Source organism: Phymastichus coffea, unplaced genomic scaffold (assembly GCF_024137745.1).
Source record: "Phymastichus coffea isolate CEN01 unplaced genomic scaffold, Cenicafe_Pcof_1.1 PCOF00031, whole genome shotgun sequence".
Lineage (NCBI taxonomy): Eukaryota > Metazoa > Arthropoda > Insecta > Hymenoptera > Eulophidae > Phymastichus > Phymastichus coffea.
Window position 1 is genome coordinate 2,312,309 of NW_026706842.1, and position 26,613 is coordinate 2,338,921.

General features: G+C 46.5%; 1 protein-coding gene across 3 annotated transcripts; it reads left to right on the forward strand.

The window, feature by feature from the left end:
• On the forward strand, positions 1 to 26,491 carry LOC131663068 (growth arrest-specific protein 2-like). Of its 3 annotated transcripts, none has more exons than XM_058933152.1 (9): positions 1 to 390; positions 11,137 to 11,415; positions 20,111 to 20,235; positions 20,502 to 20,643; positions 21,793 to 22,039; positions 22,282 to 22,537; positions 23,030 to 23,155; positions 23,250 to 23,336; positions 25,629 to 26,491. In XM_058933152.1, the coding sequence occupies exons 2-9, from the start codon at positions 11,193 to 11,195 to the stop codon at positions 25,698 to 25,700; spliced, it is 1,278 nt and encodes a 425-aa protein (XP_058789135.1). In that variant the 5' UTR covers positions 1 to 390; positions 11,137 to 11,192; the 3' UTR covers positions 25,701 to 26,491. The 3 variants fall into 3 exon arrangements, with proteins under 3 accessions (XP_058789135.1, XP_058789136.1, XP_058789134.1); XM_058933153.1 differs by lacking the exon at positions 25,629 to 26,491 and adding an exon at positions 24,093 to 25,596; XM_058933151.1 differs by lacking the exon at positions 25,629 to 26,491 and having other exon boundaries at positions 2 to 390; positions 23,250 to 25,597.
• The last annotated feature ends 122 nt before the right edge of the window (positions 26,492 to 26,613 follow it).

The following is a 26,613-nucleotide window of genomic DNA, read 5'->3' on the forward strand; positions in this document are numbered from 1 at the left end:
CTTCGGCCCCGGACAGACTGAACGAAGCAGCAGTCGCGAGCCGCGCGCCCGTTTTCACGCGACGACGTTGCTGCTGCCACAGCAGTTCTTTCTACTTTGCTTCTTTTTTGTCGCGGTTCCAACAAGCGACCGTTGGGCTGTGGTGTCGCGAGAGGTGCTTTGTTTCGACTCTCTCGAGTATTCGGTGTAGCACTTTGTGTATAACAGACTTACTCCGAATTAGACCTGCTCTCGATCTTCCGTGCACCTGCAATTCGTTCTAACCAAACCTCTAACGCCGCCGGCCCTAGGCAGCGAGCGTTTCTAGGAACTTGCTGGCTTCGAGTTTCTCATCAACTTCCTGTGGATTCAACCAATACAAATAACGTGCATTGTTTAGTTGAATGATCGGTGAGTTCTTTGACACACAACTATATGTATACTCTCTGTACACGCATATTTATCTTTACGAAAATCGCGTTGTTATACATCGCCTTGTTTATTTCTTCAGACAAAAGAGAAATGATAAATTTGATTTGTTCTAGTTCGACAGAGTGTTCGACATTTATTTATTAAATTTTGACTATTTCCTATCTAGATTGAAAGTAGCGGCGTTACTAATCGAATAACAAAACAATCGCTAAAGATAGTTTCATCGCGAAAGATACGAAACATTTTAAAAAATTTCAAGTTTTAGAAGAGCTACAAAAAAAATTTATTATTGAAATAAATTATTGTCAACTCGGATTGAATCAAGTCAGTTTACAAAGTGGTTATACGTGCACTCTACAGCTAATAAACGTATTTCGAGTGAGATGTCATTCACCTAAAGCGAACGTTAGGTCAAATTTAGCAATTCTAACGAGAATATTTTGGAGTTCAACGAACTTAAAAAGTTGTTTGTAAATAATACTGCTGAGGAAGTCTATCAACTACATTTCATAGAAAAATCTGGCAAAATTACGAGCATAACATTTATTTAGATCTTCTTAAAACAGAGAAAAAACCCTTTTTATCGTATTATTTGCTTGCAAAATTTTATTAAAATATGTACATGATAAACGTGCAAATGAATATTTGTTTTCATACATCTTCAAACTCAACGTAATGTCATGCCGACTTGTATACATTACAAATTGAATAAGCTATACAACAGATTATTAGGCTTATTGATGTTATCAACGCACACTTCATCCCGTGTGTTATAGCTGGGTGAAAGTTTTGCTAACTTTTTCAAGTAGAGAAATTTGAATATTAAATACCATGCAAACAATCTAACCTTCGTGTACGTAAATAAAATGATTGAAATAGTTTTGTCGAAAATATTTAGCATGATAACGAATAAAAAATAACACCCACAAAACGAGCATCAGTTATCTCGCTGTAAAAGAATGCAATATAAAAGCCAAATAAGTAGGTTGATGTGGCACAATGATTTATTTACGAGTAGCCGTAACTTTAAGCATTCAAGACTTTAAGCGAGCCTCTTTTAATTTATTTGAAAAAGGAAAATACTTGTTTTCCTGCGAAAAACAGGCGTAACTCATTTGGAAGACGAATTCTTTATATCAAAGGAGGAAGATTTCTCCGCATTTGATGGATCAGTTTTACCTAGTAAAATCTGTTAAAATATTAGGCCGACAAAAACATTCGAAAGGCTGTTGACGGCAACGACGACATTAAATGTCCTTGCTTCGACGGAGCTTATTCTTTAAATATGCTTTCAGGCTAATAAAACGTGCTAAAAAAGTGACGCTGACTGATGTTGACGTAAAAGTAGCTTCACACGTGGTATGAGTTTCTTCCAGTTCCAGACGCGCTACTAGGTTTTACGGTATTTAGAAAAATTTCTCACAGAAGTTTTATACCAAACTTAACTGGTTTTAATGTAAAATTTAAAAAGGTTCATTATTCTGTCTCTTTGCAAATTGGAGTTGAAGCAGAGCTACGACAGCCAGCAATGTGCATAATTATTCAATATTAACAAATGTAATTTTCAACTCGTCCGCTTGCATGTGTGCTTGTACGTACAATTCAAGCGGATGCTCGACAACTACGGAAGTAACCGCTTTCCCAGATACAACTACAGTTGACGGAGTATCTTGCGTTGTACACGCAGACCAAGGGATGTTCTCTCCCCTCTGTATATTTAGTCTGAATTGTGCTCTGAAAAGTTCAAAGACCGTAAAAAAGACGATGTTACGCTAGCCGCGGCGCAGACGTTAAAAATGCGTAAATTGGAAAGAACTGTCGGTTAATTTTAAAAATATATTATTATCGCGAGGAGCCAATATGTCGATGAAGCTAATGAATTCGTATGGAAAGGTGTGCGTGTTACAACGAGCAATTAGCCGCGTGTTGCTTCAGTGAACAGTGTAAAAAGTGTTCGGGGCAAGCGGACCTCGGAAAATGCTGGTAAAGCTGGAACGCGAAAGGGTAGTCGCGCGATGAGTGGTTCGACGGCGCGAGACTATCGCGAATAATCGCAAGGCATACGTATGGCGCACAGAGTTTGCCTGCTGCAGGCTGTGTTCTCGCTAACAGCTTCCACTGTACTCGCGCGCTTGGCGAACAATGCGCTTTCACTCGCGCAACGTGCACGTGAGCTGCTGCACGCGCCCTTTAACAGCCGCCTTCCCAGCCTACTCGGCTGTGCGACACTGTGCGTAGCTGCGGTGAGCGCGCGCCATCGACGAGCTCACTTTGCTCGATTAAGATCGTCTTAATGAGCCGCTACGAACGGCTTTGTCCAGTCTCTCGATGCGTACATGCATCTCTCCATTTTTCTCTTAGTACCGCCCGGCGTGTGCACTTCAAGCTATCACTGCGGTATGCCCTGTTATGCTATTTCAAACATTCACTTTCCCCGATCGGTAAGCGTCCAACAGAACCACTAGCGCGCACCGCCACGCCGCGTGTATCTATATGCGTTGGCGAAAGCCGTAATCATGTTTCACGTGACACTCATCGCCATTACCTCCCTCGAAACCGACCGCATTCGCGAAATCGCGCGCTAGCTTCATTTCGTTTTTCTTGTCGCAAAACTCATTGCTCGATTAGCCGCAACAAGACAACCGACAAGAAAATGAGTGGTGACCGATTTCAATGCAATGGACAATTGATGGAGGCAAGCTCGTTTTCGAGCGAACCGCGTAAGAGTAAGAGTGCGTCGTCGAGGTAATTCGCATGTTCAGCAGGGCAAGCGGTGACGCGCACGGTAAATAATCGATATTCCGTGGGACTGTCGAAGAAAGGAGGAGGACCACTAGCCACTCTAATAGCATTTCGCTGCGCGCAGCTCGAGACTTAAAGTCGTTAGGAGAATTGCTATGGTGTCGGGCGACGGCCTTTGCGCGCCCACCGCACCTCTTCTCTTTCTCTCCCCGAAGCGCGTACAAGTTGGCGTTGCGTCGGCCACCGCTCGGACACTTAAAATGCGCGCAGTACATCGCCGACTTAGTACTCAGGCACGCATAATAGAAGTCGTTGAAAAAGCACTCTTTCAAATCTTATCTCGCGCTCGCCATCTACTCGTTTTCTCCCGTTTTCTCCTCCCCCCCCCCCCCCCCCCCCTCCCGACCAATTTCAGTCCGGCAAACTTTGCATTCAAAGTGGCAATTTTCTCATTGACGCGCTTCAACAAACTCCTGCACCGTGCCCGAGAATGGCTGTGGAAAGGCTCTGAAAAATAGGCCGAATCAGAGGCGCAGCATCGATCCGTCGCCGCGAATCCAAGCGCTACGGGAATTGGAGAATAAAATAATATCCGCGCGCACCCGCCAGAGGACTCATAGGCATTGGCCAAGTGATGTATTCATCGGCGAGACAAGCAGCCGTCGGTCTGCGCGGGCTGTTTATCTCTCGTTGCAACAGCAGCATGCACATCCGTCTCCGATCTCTACCCATCGAACGCGACACACTTTAATAGCTGCGGGTTCATTTCGAGGAGCGATAACGCTTAAAAATAAAGAGACGCGACTGCTGGGCCGCGCGCGCGATACACACGTCAAAACCTGTACAATGTGCACTCGCGGCTGTTTTACGCTGTGTTTCTGCCCGCGACTGACAACTCTCTATCTATATGTAGGACATTGGTGATCAGTTCTGTTTGGAAAACGTATGAACGTCTACTCGATTATGTACATTTGATCCAGGCAACGCGCGCCTCGCGAGCGCTCGTTGACGATTGCACGCGTTCAGGACTATCTTATGCTGGCAGCAATTCAATCAATTAGCCGTGGTTCAATCAATTATCGTCGGTCTACTCGTCAACGACCGCACGAGTATCAACGCCTCCGTCAGTTCTAACTGCATTGTGTCTAATAATGCAGAGTCGAACCACGTGGTTCTATATAACGTGTCATCGATAGCGGATGTAACAGCCAATAAAACGTTATACGGTCAGCTGGAATAAAGCGATAATAAAACGGTGCGTACTCCTGCGGGCGATCGATTGGTGTGTGTAGCGTCGCTAACTCGTTGTCGTATAATCGCTAGCGTCCGTGAACTGCTGCGCGATAAAAGGCGCCTCGCTAGTAAGTTCCACGGCTACTTTGATAATGCTGCTTATCATTCGCTATCGGTCTGTTTTAATAGCCGAGACGGCATATTTAATAAGCTTCAGTTGGCGCGACGCTGCCCGACTGCCGTTTACCGCCTCACTGCAACAGCTAATTCTCTCTCTCTCTCTCTCTCTCTCTCTCTCTCTCTCTCTCTGCCCATCAGCGAAACACCTCTCTAGCGCGTTCGCGGCATGATGCAGTCACGCTCCGAAACTGGCTTATTACATCAATCTTATTACCGCTAGAGGCTCTCTCGCACGAGAGTACAGTGCATACGGCTACTGTGAGAAATGTTGGATGGCCGCTCGGCGCAATGATGACTGCCCAATTTTCCCTTTTAGAAATCACCGCCGCGATAATCTTTTATTGCGCCAATGATTCTGCGATTCCGCGGTCAGTTATTATCACGCAATTTGCTCAGTCACAGGTTTGTTTTGCGTCTGCACGCGCGTACATTTACTTACTGCACTGCTCGAGCGAACCAGTTGCTCGCGAATTCGCTCTCGAATTAACGGTCGCAGCTTTTACCTCTAGCCGCGATAATTGCTCTCTCAATTTTCTGCTCGCAATGATTTTCTGAGAACGTCGGATTTACGGTGCAACGCACGAGGCGCTCTGCAAACGTTCGAGCGGTTTAAGGGCCGATCTATGTGTTTTTGAGAGTTCGAGCTTACGAAACATTGTTTTGCGCACATCGCCGGCGGAGAGATCTGGGTGAAGCTTAAAATTGGACGGCACGCGACGTTCAATTAAACGAAATTCACTCTCGAAGAAAAAGTTGATGCGCGCACGAGATGAGATAATTAGACGATCCGCCGTGCGCACGCTCTGATTCTGCTTCTGCTTCTTAATTGGGTTTCGTATCTCTCTTCTGCGTGATTATCGGCCTCAACGACACGCTGTCAGTCCTGCGAGAGGATAACAAGCATGTTTCATTGATTTTCGGATGATATTTATCGACTAGAGTCGTGCATTCGAGACTTACCTTCCTTGCAATTTACACGCTGACCATTGTTCGCTCCTTACCGACCATTCCGTGCTCAAACATACTTCCGCGCGCGCCGGTCGTTTTCAAATGCTAGATTTTTCCGTTCGAACGTAAGCAGCGGAAGAATCGTAACGCACAAAACGCAAGCTTCCTCTTGCAGGCAGCGGTAGCTGCAACGAACGCCCGAAGCTGGCTCTATTATCTCGTCAGTACAAAACAAACGGTCGTCGAACGATTTGCCAATAGACGAGTGCCACGTCCGCGGCGTCCCTCGCAGTACATTCGCTCGCGTGTCGCGTCTGCTCGCGGTACAAATGTCCGTGGCACGAGAGTGTGCACGCCGCGCTCCGACGGGGCAAAAGGGGTTCAACGATCGGCCTATCAAGAACGCGGTGCCATGTGTCGCAGCAATTCTCTCTCTCTCTCTCTCTCTCTCCGTGCTTGTTAACTCCCTCCCCCTCTGTTAATACTTTTTTCTCGTCGCGCCTCGCTCGTTCAAGCGCCTCGACGGCGATTGTGCATTTCGCCTAGCGATTCATTCGCCCTAACGATATTCTCGTCTCGTGGCGTTATTACCTCTTGTTGCCTTTGCTAACGACAGCTTGAGCTGACGCTGTGGGTCATTTCCGTTCAAGTCGGACGAGAAACGACGCCGTGCCAAAGGAACGCGTGGCCGATCGGATGAGAGCTCCGAAAAGTGCGCAACGATTTCGCTATAAGACCAATACGGAAGTTAATGGGGTCGTAAATCGAGCTGCTGATTAAAATTGGGCTGTACGCATACGCGGGCCGAACGCAAAAACAACTTAATTAAGGGCTCGCGAGCCGACGGCGCAGATTCGGTAAGAGGCGCTCCATTTAAACTTCCGCTCGCGATCGCGATCCTTGAGAAAAATATAATAGCGCCTGGCACGGTATCGAAGAGGAAATCGCGTAACCGATATGCGCGTCTGTGTACATATAAATTGCGTAAGCCACACTTTAGCCAAGTACAGGCAGAACTCGGAACGAAAGCATTGGCACGTAGAATGCACGAAAGAGGTTTCGCCGCGCGCGAAAGTCTCGACTCTATACCTGCAGCCACACACGCCCGTGCGTGCTGCGAGAGTTCGTGGGCATGGCTTACGCTTCGGTTAGCTTCGAGCATCTCCGCGTGCCTCGGCTCTTTGCTCTTCTCTTTCGGCGTGCTCGCGCTCGTCTCCTTTCCTCCTTCCTAGCTCGCTGCCAGGGGCCAGCCAGGGGCTTTGGCAACGCTCGCCTACTCGCTGGCGCCTACCGCGCTCGGACGAGCGCATCGCCTTCGAAGGACTTGGATGCTTCAGCCAATAATAATTGTCTTCTGCGTCGAGTCTAGCGTTTCGAAAAGTGCGCTCGCAGTCGAGACTCTATTGGGAATCCGTCGCTTCGCAGCAGCGCGCGCGGACGTCCAAGTGTTGCTGGAGACCGCGAGGTAGGTGCGCGCGAAAAGCCAACGCGAGAGCAGCGAAGCGCTGAAAAAGCAATAAACAAGAGGCCTGTACAAGCAGCGAGCGCCGCTGGAAGCGAGTGCAGCGTGAGCGGCGAGCCGAGCTACGTGCCGGGCGTCGAGTAGTTGTAGCGAAGCCGATGAACCGTTGAGGGAATCGATTGATCGCTCCGTGGACTCGAAAGTGCGCTCGCTCTCTGGCTTTAGTTCTCGCTCTGAATACGCTTCGTTAATTCGCTCGGCGCTTTTGATTAGCCAACTTCGCCTAGCGCCAGAGAAATATACGCGCGTGCGTGATGTTTCTCGGGAGCACCTCTTGGCGCCTACGTTCGCAATAACCAGCGCCTCCTATCGCATCGGTCGCTCTCGTCACTCGAGTGAAGCTCTGGCCTTCTACCCTTCCGGTACACCGGAGGGCACGCAGTCGCCGTGAAATTGTTCCGCACGTATGCGCCCTCGTCATCGAGTTTTGCATGCGATCTTTTTCTATACACCACGTCAATCCCCGATCCCGATACTTGCAGTCTATCTGATGTCTCCATACACGCCTCCACCACACTAATTACGTCCTCGTTGCAATATATCACGATTGCGGTACGACGATGACTTGTTTATTTTTTTGCAACTCAGACTTGCAGCACGGAATATACGATAGTTTCAACAATCAACAATACCGAGCGACAGCTTCCAAAATAAAATTCAGCGTACGTCGAGCACGTATTACAAAGTGTATCAATCATGTCTGATTTATGCTCGCGTCAGCCGCACCATCTAATCTGTTGATAGTTCCGCAGAAGAAATGTATAAAAAGTCTGGTAAACGGCTGGCTAATAGAGAGCACGGTATGCGTCAGCTGGACAGCAGTGAATGAACGCCTGTAACGTGCCGCCCACAGCAGACGCAAGGCTCGCGAAAATAGGCTCGCTGCCTGTACTCTGATATACCTCGGAGTACCTGGTTTTTTCAATGGAAACCTAACCCACTCGCACATAGTCGCGCTAATGCATAAATCGCGCGCACTTGCATATGCGAGCGACACTTTGGACGCGCGCGCGCAGTGCCGCCCACGCGTGCACTCGTTATATATATTATACGCGCATGCTCGTGTCAAGGCGCGCTGCCGTCGTCCTCTCGTCATATCAATTTCTGTCAGCCATCGCGTCTGTCGTCGTCTGCACTGTTGTGTGCGAATGACATTCGAGACTTTTACCTCCAGCACATCGAACGTTCATATGCTTAATGATGGTAGAGACTGTTAAAGAGGTTGCATTCGATAATTACTGTAGCCGTACTAAGGGCGAATGAGAGTTATTGTCGCGCGTGGGTTTCGAATTGTCATATTCCTTGCAAGCTGCTAGTATGCCTTCACTGCTGACTCCGTAATCAGACTGATCCACTAATTAAGCGTAGTTTTAATCGAGAAATGCTGATTAATTTCTGAATTACTGAAAAAAATTAAATTACACCTAACATTAATCTCACAAACTGTTGCTCTTCGTCTACAAATTACTCTAGCGTAATAATTTTAAGCAATTCCAACCATCGCAGGCAATAAAAATCCAAAGCAAATCTCAATCAATGCCTGCAGCTGGGTGATAAATCAGCGAAACGGCCAATAACAGCATATCAATTAGAAGTGAATAAACGCGTTTTTGCGCTGTCGATTACAGGCGCGATAGACAAATTACGATTGACGCTTACTTTTGTTTTTTTACCATCGGGAAACCATCGTATTGAATCTAATCACAGTGTTTAGCAGAAGAAACTATAACGGGCCGCATCAAAGTGGCGTGAAATCGCGGAGTCGCGCGCGAGCTGAGAAAAACGCGAGCGAGAGCTGAGTTTCAGTGGGGGAGGGGGGGGGGGGAGCAGATACTGACGCGGATGCTGCTTGACGCGCCGATGGAAAGTATATAACAAAGAAGACAGCCGCGGGTTCTTATACGCTTTCGCGATTAAAGATAATTAGCTCGATCGCGGTTTATTGATTTATGTCGAAGAGGGCGCTCGATAAGGTGATACACTGCGCGACATTGAAACTCCGCGCGGCATACCTATGTGGAATTCGCGGCATCCTGTACAGGCGCGCGATAACCTCTTATCTCGCTGCGTCGATTCAAATGGTTTCCTTTGCCTTCGATTTTTGATTTATCTGTGCTGTACACGTCGCGACTAATTGCAATAATCTCGACAATATCTTTGCGCGCTCGCTTGTGAAATTGTCAGAAGGGCGCTCCGAATGGTGGTTGTACGCGAACACGTGAGTGGATATAATTGATAGCTTGTTGACGGGCTTTGCGCCAAAACTGCCAATTATGTTTATTGCCAATTGTCGACTAATTCGCGTGCATCATAAGCTTTCGTCAAGGAAAATCATAAGCGCAATCGAAACTTTGTAACGAGCCGATCTGGACAATGAATAGTCATTTAGAGAATGAGAGACGCGAATGGCTCAAAAATAGAGACTGACTATGAAAAAAACATGAAAGTGAAACTGGGCATCTAAGGCCCTGCGCGTTTGCCGCTCGATGTCCTTGAGGAGCGGTCTGTTTTGGTTTGTCGTGGATCTCTTTTAAATTTCCAGGTCAGCAAGGCAGCGCGCATTTCGCAATGGTCGCGCGCGAACGGCAACTCGACCTTTATACATGCGATCGACGCTGCCACGAGACAGTACAAAAACTCGTTTAACAATGTATCGGCGATCCGCGAGAGTAATTGCCGATCGATCGCACGTGCAGCCCAAAGATAAAGGCGTGGCGTTCGGCGCAGCAGTTCACGACTGATTTCGTCTCGATGCAGTGCGTCGCTTGGCCGACGACTTCGCGTAAACTTTGTCATTCTCTTGCGTATAAACAGATTGCATTGTTCGCCACGGGATATTGCAGTCCCGTGCATAACCGCGCTATTGTCTCACGTGTGGTTTCTCCAACTGTTTATGAATTACTAATAACAGCCTTTGCAAGAGCATTCTTGCTGTCGTTGATTAATCCTCGTCCCCGGTGACGACCATTAAAACCTTTTTCCGAATTGAACATTCGTTTGGTACAGTCAATTCAAACTATTCCACATTTTCCATTGTCGCACAACAGTCGCACGTATCTACCACGGCTCCACTGCTACGTCGCGCGCGCGCAAGTTGAGATTTATTGTTCGCGAGCTTGAGCCTCGACGGCTTTTCGTTGATGAGGAAAACTTATGTGTCGCGAGTGATTCAAGAGCTGCTTTCTTCCCAATTCTATATCTTTGCCCGACTTTTGCAACGCTTTCCTTTATCGCTTCGAAATTCCGTTTGTCAAGCTGTCACGCCCTGGCCGTTCGTAATGCTGCGCGTAAATAACGCCAATGAGGCGACCTGTACGAGTTTCTACAACTTTTAACAACTTAAGCGTACTTTTACAGTAACATTAAATGTCAAAGCATCTCGCGCAAACATCTCAGGTAGAACAATTGAAAACCAAGTATGAGTCGTGGAAAGAAATCGAACGTCAAAATAATGAAGAGTTGAGAATGAAAGACGAACAAGATATGGATCGAGATGAGAATCACTCCTTGCCGACCTGACAAAGAGTAGTTCGGGAGAAACAGGCGTCAGCAAAAAAGCCGCAAATCACGCGTATCAGGAAGCGATCTGTTTGCGGGGGCGTCGGATTGTCTGTATTCGCCTACTCGTGTACCAAAATAAAGGCGGAGAAGTAGCGCGAGAGGAGAGACGTCGATCTCTCTGGCCTCGGCTGGGACTCGATATTCACGGCCACGTCAAACGAACTACTTTTCGACAACTCATTCTTGCGAGTAATGTCTCACTCTTGCAACCTTCCAACCTCTGCTTCCTCTATTCAGAGCAAAACAAAAGGATTTTAGAAGCGCACGATCGTCAAAGAGGCGCGAGTCTTTAGGCTTTTGATACTTTTTTGAAAAACTGGCTTACTTCGAAACTGGCCTTTCCCAAGCAAGAACTTTGTGCTCGCTTCGTACGCATTTTTTTTGTATTAACAAGTTTGCGCGCTAGTGCAATCTTGAGAGTGATTGCGGCGAACGAACCGCCCAACGAAGAGCTCGTGTGCGATATGTTTACGTCGAAAAGTGTGACTTTCGGTACTGATAAATTAACGAGAGCCAATCGGCCCTTTTTTGTTTTTCAGGCTGCACGAAGGATCTCGTTTAAAAGAGTGAGATAGAGAGAGAGAGAAACAGTGAAATGTCGTACACAAACCGCTTTCCGCCGACGAAGAATACACGCTACCGTAGCAGCTGGGGTCCGACCTCGGTGTCGGTGTTCCAGCGAGCGGCCGACGTGCCCAGACCCTCGTCCGAAGAGGAGGAGTACGCCGATTACTACAACGAGCGCCTGCACTCGGCCCAAAGTCGACAACTCATACCGCTGCAGGAGGATCTGTCCGACTGGATCAACAGGACTATCAGTAAGTGTCTTTTATTTTTCATGCTACAACCTTGAGCATTTCCATTCAAGATTCGTCTTGCATGGAAATGTCTGCAGTCTGTCGCGATTCAAACTTAATTCACGTTCGAATTAAGGAATTCCAATTGACCTCGAATGCGCAAAATCAAAACATTGCTCTCAGCATTTATTTCTTGCAAGATTATACGGCTTTTAAATGGGATCATTCTTTTAAAGTATCGAGCACATCGTTATACTTTTACACTTTTATCGACTACTCGCGAATGCTTTTCAAGAAAATGCACGGGGAGTAGGATACGTATATGTTTAATGACGAAGGCCGATTAAGGCCTCTTCCGTGCAACAGTCGTCTACCTTTATTTTTTTTATCCAATTACACTTTGCTTTAAGCACGCCAAGAAATTAAATTAGCTTGTCCAAAGATTGGATATCTCGATTTACGAGGCTTGCTTTTGGTATGGCCGACTCATTTACCCAAATTATTCGCCTATCAGCTTACACACTGCTCCAAGCCTAGCCTTCGTTATCGTCAGCGACTAATGCGATGCCGTCTATCTTGGCTTCGTAAATATGTTCTAGTAAAAGAATCTATGCTAACGACAAAAAATTGACTAACCGCATTCTACATTTTAATTTAGATAAATAATCGTTGCCTGAGTTTGATCTTAATCTGCTTTCAATGGATATTCGACGGACCAGTTTGTCAATGAAATATGTGTTGTCGCTCTAAATAGCATGTTCCGTAAGATCAAAATATTTTACCATAACACGTGTCTAGAAATGTGTAACAAATTAGGAGTAATTAGTGAAGGCAATGATACTTTAAAGTAATGTAATGGAACGTCTAATAGATAGCTAGCACACTAATGTTAGGGCGCATCATGTTCTACACTCTGATTAGCAACTAAGAAAATCAGACATTTCATGTGTTAAATTTAGAAAATCACGTCTTGATCAATCTCGATCACGTTCTAGTAGCTTCCTCCTCTCTTATATATCTTTCTTTCTTAACGACACAATAAAAAATTTGATTGCTTCAAAATTTTATACACAATTAAGCTATTATGATAGCATATAACAATGCACTGCACCCGTATTCTTGACGTCGCTTCATTGTCGCGTGGGCTCGTTGTGAAAAGATATACGTAAGCATGGGAAAGGCCCTTACGATTTTATTGGCTGGAAATATATTTGATTAAGCCGCGTTCGTGTTGCATATTTTTTGTTCTTACGGCAAGCTGACAAAATTTTACAATGAGCTTCGAAATAACTGCAGTTAGTTATGTTACGTAGACAAAAAGGGAAAGACAATCGACAATGGAGGGTTTGGAATAATCAGTTTGTCAAAAGCTCATCAGCTCGTTTGCGCGAGTAATATCTAGTTAATGCGAATGAGCGCGGGTCGGCGCACATAAAGCAAGCGAGAGGGCACGCGGATGATGAACGGCGGACGAGTAGCCGTTCCGGGCAGACACGAGGCAGATGTACATACGCACACAAACTACATATATAGACAGCTCACTTTAATGATATTGAATCGAGCATAAGGGGCCACTCAACTTCAGCCTCGGCGGTCCCTTCTTTCCTTTCTTTTTTCTCTCTCTCTCTCTGTCTCTCTCTCTCTCTCTCACTGTTCCGTACACGAGGGCCTCGCCCGCGCGCACACTCACGCGCGCGCGTACGCGTGTGCAGCGATCGCGTGCGTGTTCGCCAAGGCGTAATGCACCTTCGCAGGGCGGGCAGCAGCTCATTCAGCACGCAGCGGCGCGCCGACCAGTATCCCATTCAACGATTCACTGCGCTCTCTTCCGCGATGCATCCGTTTCGTCGCTCTCTTCCTCCGTGTTTTATCCTCGTACGGCCGCTCGGCTTCTGTTTTACGCCCGTACGTGCATTGTTGCTCGCGCATGCTGCATCGCTTTTTTTACTCGCGTTCCTGGCAATTCATCTTTCCGCTGTGCCCTTTTTCCCGCCGCTATGGCGAACCCACGAGTCGGCTCTTTCGCGAGTGCACGCGATCAGTCTGGTTTCGATATTCGACTAATGGAAGCTTTGCAAGTGCATTTCATAAAAGTTTCATTCAGAGAACACGTCGGATATTATTTTGCACTTTTCGAGCTTCGCGTTGAAAGTGCTTGGGAAAGTTAATAGTCTTGGGCAAGGGACATTGTTAACGCTCGTTTTCACTCGGAGAATAGTTGCGCACTGATAAGCCCAATTGGTCTGATCCCGAATTTTCGGCTGATTAGAAAAGATTGTAGTCTTAATAATGCGTTAGTTGATTTAATCAGGGAATGGGCAAAGTTGGTTGCGGGCCCTTGATAAGCAAGAGCCGATTAAGATCTTTGCGGGTATGACTTTTCTTCGAGTCGACTTATCGTCGATCATGGGATTTTGCGTTTGGCCATTCAGATAATTTTCGCTGTATGAAGGTCGCGTATGACAAGGAAAATCACGGGAGCTTACGCGGCTACGAGGAGCTCGCGAGATCGCGATAAAAGCCCATTCACAGAGAGAAAGAGAGAGAGAGAGAGAGAGAGAGAGAGAGAGAGAGAGAGAGAGAGAGAGAGAGAGAGAGAGAGAGAGAGAGAGCGGTTATCCGGCAATTGCGCTGTCGGCTCGTAGGCAAATGACAATAATCGCGTTGCGCTCGTTTTCCCGACACTTTATCCTTCAACAACGTAAGCGAGCCTACAATCCCGCGCAATGAAAGTTTCTTTTCAATGGGTGGCTTCTAATTTAATTGGAGTTTAATCATGACCCCCCTCGCGCTGATTTGGAGCAGCGTTGCTCCTAAGATAATTATACCGATCGTCGTATCTTAGGATGTACTCGAAGAGCTTTCGCATACCTATCGACCAAGGCATTTTTATCGATCGGAAAAGACGCTTCACAAAAGGGCAAGACTGATTTGGCTTGGCAGGTCCACCTGGCCTACATAATCGAAAACGCTGTGCCGCACAGCTAGCAGACGAATTGAGCACAGGTCGCGCAAAGGATTGGTTCTCGTGATCGCGCACCTTCTGCGACGCGTGCGCCGCCTGTCTGCGCTGTCGTGCCGACGCGACGTAAGAAGATCGCCAAGGTCATGCGAGCGACGTTACGTTGCCGCGTTAAAGCAGCCATCCTTGTACGTGCTCGACATGCGACGCTGAGGTATCGACAGTCGCGCAAGGGAGTTGGAGTATGCGAAACTTTGAATCAAGTTGCTGGGTTACACGCGCGCAAATGAGACGTTGGCTCGAGCAGTAGTTCCAAGAACTTTAGCTTAGAACCAGGCTAGAGCTATAAAAAGTGTTTCTAGTTTGGCCGCGTGGCGAGCGGTGCAAGTATCCAAGCAAGGCTAATCGCGAGTTCTCATCCGTACCGATTGCCGGCGCTTCTTCGATCGCCGTTCACGCAAGTGTTTTTTATTTATTTATTTATTTATTTTTTCTTATATTCTTTTTCGCTGGCTCGATCTTTTGCCTTTGACTGCACTGTCGACACGAGTATTTAAGCGTCTTTGCCGCTGACTCGCTCAACCGACCAGTCTATTCCGAAAGAAGAGGAATGGAGTTGTGCAGTATCATGAAAAGTAAGCAAGTGCAAACCGGTAGTTTCGCCGCGCGCGCCAGTTGTTGTACTCTTGGGGTTCTGAAAATCGCTCGTGCAAGCGCACGATTCTGGTGAACGCGCGGCTACCGTCGGCGAACAGTTCCTAGTATAACAGCCCGGATAGATGATGTAATTTGTTGTCCGGCCGCCAGCGAGTGTGCGACGCTCTCGCTCGTAGAGCAAACAGTTATTCCGAGTTGCATCGAACAAAAGGCAGCGACCGAGAGCCAGAAGAGAAATAACAGTGCCGGGTAGCGTTGGCCCACGGCGGCTTTTATCGCCAACGGATGAATAAATAAATAAATAAAATGCGGGGAGAGCGCGGCTGGACGGATATGTCGTGGGGATCGCGAGGAAATCGTGGCCATTATATGCAGCAGATAAGTCGCAAAAGGACTCACACTGCAGCGTCAGAGAGCGGCTCGATCTGGAAAGAGTAGCCGCGCGAAAAGGAGCGTCGCCAACACAACGTTCAGGCCGGCGCTCGAGTAGGCTACTTTGAATATGCTTCATTTTAATGAGCGTGGCTCTCGGCTTCGAGTCTAGTGTTTTGAATAGCGGTTCGTTGACCCTCGCCCGTAAGTACGTATCAACACCTTGCGTATTAGCGGCGCTTGTTCCTGTTTACCAATTGACCGCTCAATAATAGTTCTACACATCACACCGATCGAGAGATCGGAAAGACCAAGCTCACCCATGATCAAACTATACATTCGGAATAACGAAATGAAATCTTGTAAGGAGATCGACTCATTGCGAGAGCCTCGCGAGTTACATTACGTATCGGATGGAGTCAAGTTATGTGATCAGAAGCCTTCGATAAGCGAGCAGTCAGTCGAGCACGGAATACGGACGACTAATCGCGGATATGGCTTGTTCCCGTAGGACAAGAACTACTAGGCACAAGGAAAAGAAGACAATCGAATGAGAGAGGGAGGGGGGAGTACATATAAGCAGGCTTTCGTAGGTATCTCAGCTGTAAATATGAGTTATCGATTCAACAAACTTCAAATGCCCAACGCTACTGGCTTACTTATAGAAAGGAAAAGAAAAGAAATTCTCTCTCTCTCTCTCGGTTCTGTGAGAAAATTTGCGGCGTTGGAGCTTGCGGTACCAGGTCACGTGCGCACGAGGGCCAAAACGGAGCCTATGCACGTACCTATATAGAGATGATAACTCGCATTAATACTGGCAGTAGGAGGAGAAGGAGGAGGAGGACGCGCGTGCACACGCGAGTCACAAGCCTAGACAAATGCGCGGCGTTGTTTTGTTGTCAGCGGCAGCAGTAGCCTGCGCGAGAAAGAAGCTTGTCGTCGCCGCTCGCTCACTTGGCGCAGCTCTGCTCTGCGTGTGACGTAAATGCGGATGTGCGAGCGACTGTTATCCTAGATCTCTCGCGAAAGTGTGCGTGCGTGCGTGCGACACGGCTCGACTCGGGCAGCGATCGACGCAGCCGCTTATCGCTCGCAGACGGGCCGTCGATTTGCCTCTGCGTTTGTGATTTTTGGCCGTGAGATCGCTCGGCCGGCCGATTTGTTTCCTATTTTTCACGAATGATCGAGCGACAAGAAGAAGAAGAAGACGAGCAGAAAGAGCCTGGGAGTGGCCGCAGGAGCCAAGCGGCAACGCCACTTGGCGTCGCGGGCCCAAACGAGAGCCGATGCGCGATGTACGCGACGCGCTTATGCGCAACTGCAGTCAGCGACGCACGTCTGACTCACCGGAAGCGACTGCCGGCTCTCTGCAGCCCTCCTGTATACTTACTTTACCGTACTTCCCTTTTCTCCCCCGCAACTGCTCGTGCATGGGGGTCCTCTCTCTCTCTCTCAGATCCACGCATTATGTTGCGCCGCCCCGTCCTCGATCATTTACAGCCGCGCCTCCGACTCGTGACGCGACCAAACCAAGCGTTAAACAAATATTTTTGCACTTTCGCCGGTACTCTTTTGTCGTCGTCGTCGGCTGCTAGAGTTATTGCGGCAGTGCTTCATTAATGTTGACGAAGCCTCAGTGGTGGAACGTACACAAGTGAAAATATCCTGTTGGTCGATCTATTTTTAATTATAATCGCTTTATGAGACGTTTTCCGTAAAAAACGGGAGAATGCATTTTTTGCTTGGCTACGAGCGAGAAAAAATAGAGTAGTCGATAAAATAATATCGAGTTACTAACGTGGACTCCGAATTCGACCTCGAGAAGAAGGCTCGTTTTTTGGCTTTAGAGGGCTTTATTATGGTATTGGTAAGCCCGTGAAAGTTCCGAACAACTCTTGCATCGATATTGACGCGCGCGGCGGAGGCGCGCACGCGAATTAGGAATTTATTCCTTCGCGCGGACGGGCGCTCGATAATTTTCACTCGATCGCGTCGCTCTCCGACATTCTTCTTTGATGTGTGCTCTTTCTCGCGTACACGCGCGGAGATGCGCCCGAAATATCGGGAAACGTGTGCGCGAAACCGCGTTTATTGACAAAGCATCGAAATGGCGTTTCGCAACTTGGTCGCACGAGCGAACATCATTGTGATTCGCTCGACGTACGGGCAATCGACAAAAGACATGCAAGCAGGCGGCGATGCACTTGGAATATAAGGCTACCGTGTGCACTACCCTATTAATAGGTCGAACAATAGGCGAATGGTAAGTAAGGCTAGCTGTGTGGGTCGAAGTCCGTCGATAATATCGGTGAGTCTGCGAGTGTAGTTCCGGCTGACCGAGATCACGATCTCGTGAGTCGCAAAACGAATCGCAAATACATGCGGAGCCGCAGCTAAGTTATTGCGCGCCAAGAGAGTCCCATGCTTATACTCACGGAGTCAAAGGGGACCACGAGCGCCACGCTCCTTCTCACTCTCACCTATAAGTGTCTTTCTGGATGTGTGTGTGTGCGTGTGTGTGTGTGTCTATATAATAAGAACAATAATACACGATCCGCGGCCCGTCCACGAAAGCCTTTACTTATCACGAGTTTGGCTCGGATACCCATTGTATCGTTGTTGTGGTTGTCGTCGTTGTTGCTGCACGCATAACCGTCGGATATATTCCTCTGTCCAACGCGTGCCAGACGTGTACAGAGCGTTCCAGGCCTGTCTCAGCGTGTGAACCTATTCCCTGTGCCGCGCACTTTCCAATGGGCCGCGACTACGTTTCGTGCCCGTACTGCGGGGAGCGCTTTCATTAGTTTCTTGCGTAAGCCGTACATGTCTATCGGCCGGCGTTACGCCGACTGTCAGCCTCTCAGCGATCATTCCTCGTCCTATCCCACACAATGTCACGTAAATGCTCTCTACTTGGCATTTGCCTGGCTTACTTTCATCCGCGCAGTTAGAGAAAACGAATGTCTGTTTGACGATGACATCCAAACAAAATCGGAGCAAAATGTGCTCGGCCGAAACTGTACTGTAGAGGTGCGCGCGGGTGGCCGATAGTATAGTTGTTGACGAGTGCAGGCCGAGGTTCAAACAACCCCATTGTAACGTGCCGCGACGTCAAGTCACGAGAGATGGACAGAGCGCCCTACTATTCCCATTACCATTGGTATCATTGGCGCTACATCGACGGGCCATCCAAGAAGTCCTATTTGCCAGCGTGTAATTGCTGTGAGACTCGAGGCCTAGTGCGCGCTCAACGATCGCTCGGCGGCAAACGGAGTACGATCTGGTTGATTGGTGGGCTGACGGTGTAGAACTGTGGGAGCTGTACGTGGCTGTCCAACGCAAAGCCGATTCGCCTGAAGGAATAATTGTTACATACGAATGTCAGTGCTCTGGAAAAGTCAAATTGTTTGCTTGCGGTTTACTTTTCTTATATTCCACCGAATGCAACTCGTGTTGTGCACTAATTGCGCAGTTAATTGCGCGTGAACGCTCTATGCTTGTGTACAGCCGACGGCGCGTTTTCAATTTATTTTCTTGATGTGCTAGGAACGCTCGGATTTTCACTGACGCGCGGCATGGATTGGTTCGAGTCCTATCGCAGCAGTGGTGGCTGCTGCACGTGCCTCGGCCTGCTGGAGGAAGAAAAATAAGAGACCGCCGACAATTGTCGTACGAGCTGAGCGACTGCAGTCGTAGATACATTGCGTCAAATGGAAACAGATGAAAGTATGGAGCGCACTTTCTTCGAGGCAATTTCTTCGGTCAAGCTGGAATAAATGTCAACAGTAAAGAAAATTATGAAGAAGGCTCGAGCGGTGAAACGGATCCGATGTGTTCTGGTTTTGAGTGACGCGCGCGCGCGGACAAACAGTCCATAGAAATCGTAAGCCAAGGCAATCGGCGACTGGCGAACGTCAGGACGGCAAGTCAGCGGAACCGAGCAGTCGCTTTATTTACACGTGCTCGCTCGTTGCACTTTTCCACCATTGCGGTTTGTCGCTCGGATGAAACCGAAATTATATTCGCCTCGAATTTCGCTTGGCTTTTACAATGACGGCGCATCAAAACGAATGACGAGGCTCGCAAGGTTCAAACACAGCCAACTGCACAGTTCGTTGACTCGACGCGAGCGCGAGCTTGGCGGCAAACTCGTCGTTCTACGTGTGGCGGCCGAGCGACTAGCCATCTGGCTTATCTGTTTTTCCCTTCCGCTGGTGCCCAGCGGCACTTTAATTTGGCCTGCAGCGCGCAACGCTTAGCATAAGCGCTCCAGTGCGCGTGCGTTCGAATAGCTTAGCTACCACAGCACTGCCGAGATGCGCCAATTGCAACTCTTTCTCGTGCGCGCGCAAAAGGACCTAAATAGCGCAGACAATTGTAGGCCGAGACTGTTAGACGAGGCCCTTTTGTACGTGCATACCGGAGTATATCCGACACGAGCGATACTTGGTCGTGCGCGCCGAGCTTCCGCCCGCGACGTCGAGATGAGCGGGAGATTTCATCGAGCGACCCACTTTGAGCCGTGGAGCTCGCTTGAGCTTTATGTACGCGCACAAGCCAACCTGAATTAAAAGGCCACTCGCTCCCTCGGCTCCCGTTTTTCATGCTCTTGCCGCGGCCGTATAATACGGCGTAGATCAAAGTTTCTTTGACTGCGTGCATGCGAGTATCTCTGGAGCGCAGGCAAAGTTTAATCAGTCGCGCGATGACTATTTCTTGTTGCAGATGTCGACCACATATCAGGGGACAACTTCTTCGACGTGCTAGACAATGGGGCGCTACTTTGCCGCTTGGCGAGAGTCATCCAGGAGAAGGCTCGATCGGCCATCGAGGCAGGCACAGCAAAAGGGGTAAGTGCAGTGTTTGCGCTTGGCAGACTTAGAAAAGCCTCTCGACAAACAATCGTTCTTAATTAGCGCGCTCCCTCGTTCACTCGATGCACCGAGCGCCGAGCGCCGAGCACGCGATCGCTCAACTCTCTAACGTCGTTATGCTAGCCCGCGTCGAGGGCAGTACGAGCGCGCTGATTGATTGCAACGCCAGCGCTATTTTCGTTCCGAAAAATGACATCTTTCAAAGATGGGATTACGCGTTCGCTTTCGCCTCAATTTTTCAGCCAGCACCAACCATTAGAGGACGCTGCTGGGAAAATGCCGCGCGTCGTAGCTTTTTCTCACGCGACAACATGGAAAACTTTATTCAGTTCTGCCGACGTCTTGGTGTCCACGAGAATCTACTCTTCGAAAGCGACGACTTGGGTAAGCGTTCCAGTTTTTTCCTTGTTTACAGACGATCAAAATACTTGGCGTGATTTTTCAATTTGATTGCGCAAACTCTTTCATTGTACCATTACAAATCGCTGAACTTGACAACTTTCCGTTCATAAAAAAGTGTACGTTCGTCTCGTACATCTATTCATTGGGATTCTTCCATTTCAATTAATTAAAACAGAGGCCGAATAAAGATGTGTCTCGGATGGCTTTTCGGTTATTTTTCCGCTTGAATCTACGTAAAATCGAAAAAAGACACTATCGAAAAACAAAAACTAGATAAGGGCATGCGTTCTTTAGCGAGATAAGCCGTAGAGAAGTATAATTTGATTGAGCTAGCAAGCGATGTTAATAAGCGACACATATCACGTTGGGTGTGGAAAAAAAGGGGAACAAAGGAAAAAAAGATGGCCTGGAGGAGTTTCAGAGTTGCGCGTGTCCACGCAGATGGGGACTTGGTGGCGCGTGCACACCAAGTAAATAGGGCAGTGCCTCGGAAGTGCCCTTTTATTACAAGCGCGCTTCATCGCCAGAACAAAGAAGTTAAACGCGCTCGAAACGATAAGGAAATTCCAAGCAGGGGCGTGTAGTCGAGCGCGGCGCGTGCATACGTTAAATCTCCCGATCTCTCTCTCTCTCTCTCTCTCTCTCCCTCCCCCTCCCTCTTACTCACTCTCGTGTCCTAAACGCGCACGATAATTTGATTGCGAGAGAGCGCGACTCGGTAAATACGTCCACGACAAAAGAGTCTCGCCGCGGGCGATCCTACAAAAACTGCCGACTCGCAAATGCGCGCGCGCCACTCTCGCTATACACGAGGCATTGTGAGTAGCAAGTGGAGCGCCGTTCTCGTCGTAATATCGGCACAGCCTACTTTATAGTTGGGACAGACAGACCGATCAATAGTATGTTTGCGACCTATACACGCGCGTATCGGAACTGAATGAGAGAGCCCTGTGCTGTCTGATTAAAAACCGAGCCGGAGCGTTTCATCAAAGTCGCTGGCTCGTCTGCTGCTGCAAAATCGCAATTTACCCGAGAGTTGGCTCTTTCATTCCGCCGTACTCTATCATCCGGTTAATCAAACGAGGAAGAAGGTTGGTTAAAATCCGTTTTCCGGTTTTCCGGTACGTACAGTGCTACACAATCAACCGCGCAACGTGGTGCTATGTCTTCTGGAGGTGTCGCGGATAGCGACGCGCTACTCGGTGGAGCCGCCTGGTCTGGTGCAGCTGGAGCGCGAAATCGCCGCCGAGCAGGAGCGCGAGCTCCACTGCCTGTCGGACAGCGGTATCTCGCACAGTAGCCTGGTTTCCTGGCAATTCCGCTCACCCTCGCCGACAGCCTCGCCTGGGCCACCCATCGACAAAATCAAGCACAGCAGGTAAGGCGCCAGCGTTTATTTCTTTCTCTGGTCTGTCGACTCCGATATTATCGGCAATTGCACGCGCGCGAGCCAACAGCTTTGCTTGCCTCGCCGAGTATCCGACGAATATTTGCATTTTTGCTTTTCTTGTTTTGATAATCGCATCGCGGCGAGGACTCGTGCGCCCGCAGTTCAAGTTGACCGACGCGCCAATGGTCCGTGCGCTTGTAAAATTGATGCAGCCGTGACCGATTTTACAGCTCAGCAGTGGAGATGTCGACCAATGGCGTGCGTTGGCTCGAGCCGGAGGTGAGCCGTGAACCGGAGATACGACGCTCGGTGAGCGACAATGGACCTCAGGGTAGCGATGGAGTGCCGAGCGACACGACCGAGGACGACTGGTCGCGTGGCAGCGCCGACGATCCGGACGAGGTGCTGTCACCTACGACCTCACCTTCGCCCTCGTCGGTGGAACCCCCGGAGCACGCTGGACCGATTACAGAGCTCGATCGAAAGGTTTCTATTCCTACCACTTCTCTCGACAATTCCTTCGCATCCGAGAGCATCGCAAGACGCTGCTGTCGGCTCGTCTTGGTCTAACAGTGCTTATTGCTGAAACCGAGGCCATTTCGCACACGCGTCCGAGCGCAAAGCGAGGCACATCAGTTGTAACCACCGCACTAGCCGGACATTGCCAACTACTTTCGTAGAAGAAAGAGAGCGACAAGTAGCCTGCAGGCATGAATTAATATTCCCGAGGCTGCATTCATGTTGTTGAGCGTGTCGGCGGGTTCGGGCGTCGCCAAGAGAACGAGCGTTGTAGGCGTAGACGAAGCTACGTGCGCACTTCACGTTTAGAGCAAAGCCTTGCATGCTAAGCAAACGCCAGACTGCATTCGGCATTAAAAGCTGAACGGCGGAAGTGGCCGACGCGGCAGCGTGGCTCTTTGAGTCAGCGAAGCACTCGTCGTCACTCGTTCTCCTAATGTTTGTCGTTTGTCTGCGCAGGTGAAAAGGGCCACCGAGGCGGTGCAGCGACTGTGCCAGTGCCCGTCGAGCAAGTGCAGCAAGCTGCGAGTGCGCAAGGTCGGCGAGGGCCGCTACAACATTGCCGGGCGCAATGTTTTCATAAGGGTACGACGTTGATCCAAGCTCTGCTCGGCGGGGCTCGATTCCGCCACAGCGGAAGCCGATGGCTTTCTAACGTCGAATCAAAACTGTGTTACAGTTGCTGAAGGGCCGACATATGATGGTGCGCGTGGGCGGCGGCTGGGACACGCTCGAGCACTTCCTGACGAGGCACGACCCTTGCCAGGTGAGGGTCCTCAGCCGTGAGAGCACCTCGCCCCTGCACGGCCAAAACAAGCACCAGCACGCCAACAACAACTTCCTTCACATCCGCGCCAAATACCGCAGTCCGCCGACACGCGAGACACTCCCCGCTCGCTAACTCGAGCCCCTCGTCGCTATATCCACCCCGTCCATGCAAGCTCGCTACACTTCGCGCGTTACCCACATACCTAGTGCCTCTGCTCTCGCCATTCGCAATTACCTCGTAGCTAAGTGTTCATGATTGCGCTTCTTGTCGTTTGTCGGCGATCATTCGCGCTATCAACACTACCTTCTCAGAGCAAATGTATTTACTATGCTGAAAAATACATACACCTCTGAATTACACTCGAAGTCGAATTGGTACCAGCAGTATCAAGCATCTATTTTTCTAGAAAACATCTATACAGACATTAAATAATCCAGCAATCGGTCACTCGTAGTAAATGTAGATATATATTTTATTTATCTCAATTGTTTATTTGCACGCACCAATTGCAAGTCAATTATTGTTTGTTTGTATTCTATTGATCAATTTTTTTTTATCTCGTGTAGATGATAATATATATGTAGATGTATATTTTTATATTATAAGTTAACAATTCACGTTGTACCAGTTGAAGATTATTTTTCTGTTCGTTCTACATACCGATGAATGCGATACATATATATTATATATATGCTTTATTTTTGTAAGAGCTAGAATAATCATCAAATTGGTGCTTTTTCCTTTCTTTTCAAGGTCAAATTTAAAAAGGAAGTGAAAGAACTTTTGGAACGAGCGCTTCCTTGCATATAAATTAACGCACAGGTCGTTACGTCTGTGCGCCAAGATCAAAGGATTTAATTTTGCATAGCGTGCACAAGTACATTTATGTACGCGAGATCACTCACTAAGCTACACGCTAAGGCGCACTTATATTGTACTATTGGTAAACGGTATATCTATTTGGTAATAATGCTTCTGTATCTAGCAACTTGGTCATTTTTTTACCATTTGTTAGTCTGTAATAACTATGCGTTGGAACAAATCAAAACTCTGATGTGCCAATTGTTAGAAAGAACAAAAAGATTAGTAGTGAACATAGTTTTTAAGACCGCTACGGTCCAACCCATGATAAAATTTTATAAAAATTTTTATTTGTTATTAAGAAGCACTAGAAATTGATTTTCACTTGTGTTAGAACTATTGACAAAGTGCAATTATATATACATGTATAACCTCAACAAAATTACTAGCACAGAGTGTTACTAAGTACACTAATTGATAAATCAAAAAATCAACAAAAAAAACACATTGTGCACATAATCAATATCAGATCACTGATCAAGCACAATAATGTATCATACACAAAAAATTTATATCATTATTTCTATATCATAATATTGAAGCAAAATGATAATGATAATAATGATTACCGATGATGTGAATGATATTTTACAACCAACATTACGAGTATACTGCTAAGTAGACTACGATATTAATTTATTGCTATTATTCTATAATTACCATTCCAAGTAAACTTATTAACAAGAATATAAGTATAAAGGATTCAAAAGAATTATTTGATTTTTTTAAGAGGTCAGAGCAGATTATAAATTTCTACTATAAAAATTTTTTTATGTTATTTCACGTTTTTGATTAACATTCTTGCGGTCATCTCTCTTTCATTAAAAACTAATGAAACTCAGCTGATTTAAATTAGTATTAAAGACAAGAATTTGATAAAAAATAATTTAATTCGTGAAAATGTTGGTATCTACAAAGACCAATGAATATAATTTATACTCATTGTAAAGACTCTGATATTCTCTTAAACATTGAAATGTAATGAAAAATACTAATACAATTCATCATTTAAATATTTTTCTATATGATACTCAGTATAAAAAATATATAACTTTCATAAGAAATTGTAAAATACTGCCTTAATTGATTTTGATAATCAGTTTGAAAGGAGTATAGAACTCAATCATAACTTGACTATGTATTTCTAGAATTGCGACCGCTTTATTGCGCAATTGGAAGACTATCTAGATTTTAATTAAAATTATAGTTTCATAAGTTTGTAATAATCATGAAAACATTTAAAATATAGAGATATATTCATATAAATACACTCCTAACTTTTCTACTTTTATAATACAATAAATTCTATGATAAGTGCATTTACTACGCACCATAATAAAACGCCATTGTAACAATGTTAAAATCAAATAAGGAAAATCTTAAACATCACTAACAAGAAATGTTGGCATGTATTTGATTTTTTTTCAGAAATGCAAAAACACGATGTGCAAAGGAATACCAAAGCAGAGAATAGTTCGACAACTTTTGTCGGCACGTTGAAGATGAAATATATTATAATCGTATACCATTTTTACGATCCGATGAAAAATATGCAAAATATGATTTTTTCAGTTCTTCGCTTTTGTCAACAAAAGCGTTAAAGAGTGTGCCCATAGTGAAATGAACATTTCAAAATTGTATTTATGTTGTAATTATAAAAAGCTATTTTTTACTTTTACTTCGTTTTTATTGGTTATGAAAGTTAGTATTTTATCAAACAATTTTTTAATTTCTGAAACCGCGTTATTTTTTCTAGAGATTAAAGAATGATATTTCTTATAAAATGTTTTTAGTTGATAACACAGCGAAACTTGTAAAAGAAATTTCTAAAATAAGTTAGGTTTTCTTAAATTCATTTGTACCCATAAAATAGTAACTAAAATTTATAATTGTTAGTAATTGTGATCTCATTTCTTTTCAATAAATGCGAAATGCATATACTCCGAATACCTTATTTGTTTCTAAATTATGTTGATGAAAAAATAAGCGTTTAAATTTCTAAAATTAATTATTTTAACATTGAAAAAATAATTTTGTATGCATTACTATGAATTTACTTCATTTAAAATTTGTATTATAACAGTCTTTGAATCGTTGAGTTGGTCAATGATTTTACTGCGATGTAATAACCGTAGAACGTTATATCCCGCCATAGTCCTAATCTACTCCTACTAATTAATTGCAGACAGTACATGTGAGTAATGTAACCGTACCTGCTTTCTTAACTATTTCCATTAATTGTTACTTACTCAAAAAATAAGTTGTCTAATAAATTACTTGATAGGCTTTGGTTTTGTATCGAAAAACATCGTGTAAGAAATATTTTGTTTCCAATTTATTAATAAGTTTTTATTGTTACCTTTTGTTGAGTAATAAAATGTTTAATTACAATAAATACAACGCTAAGTTTGTG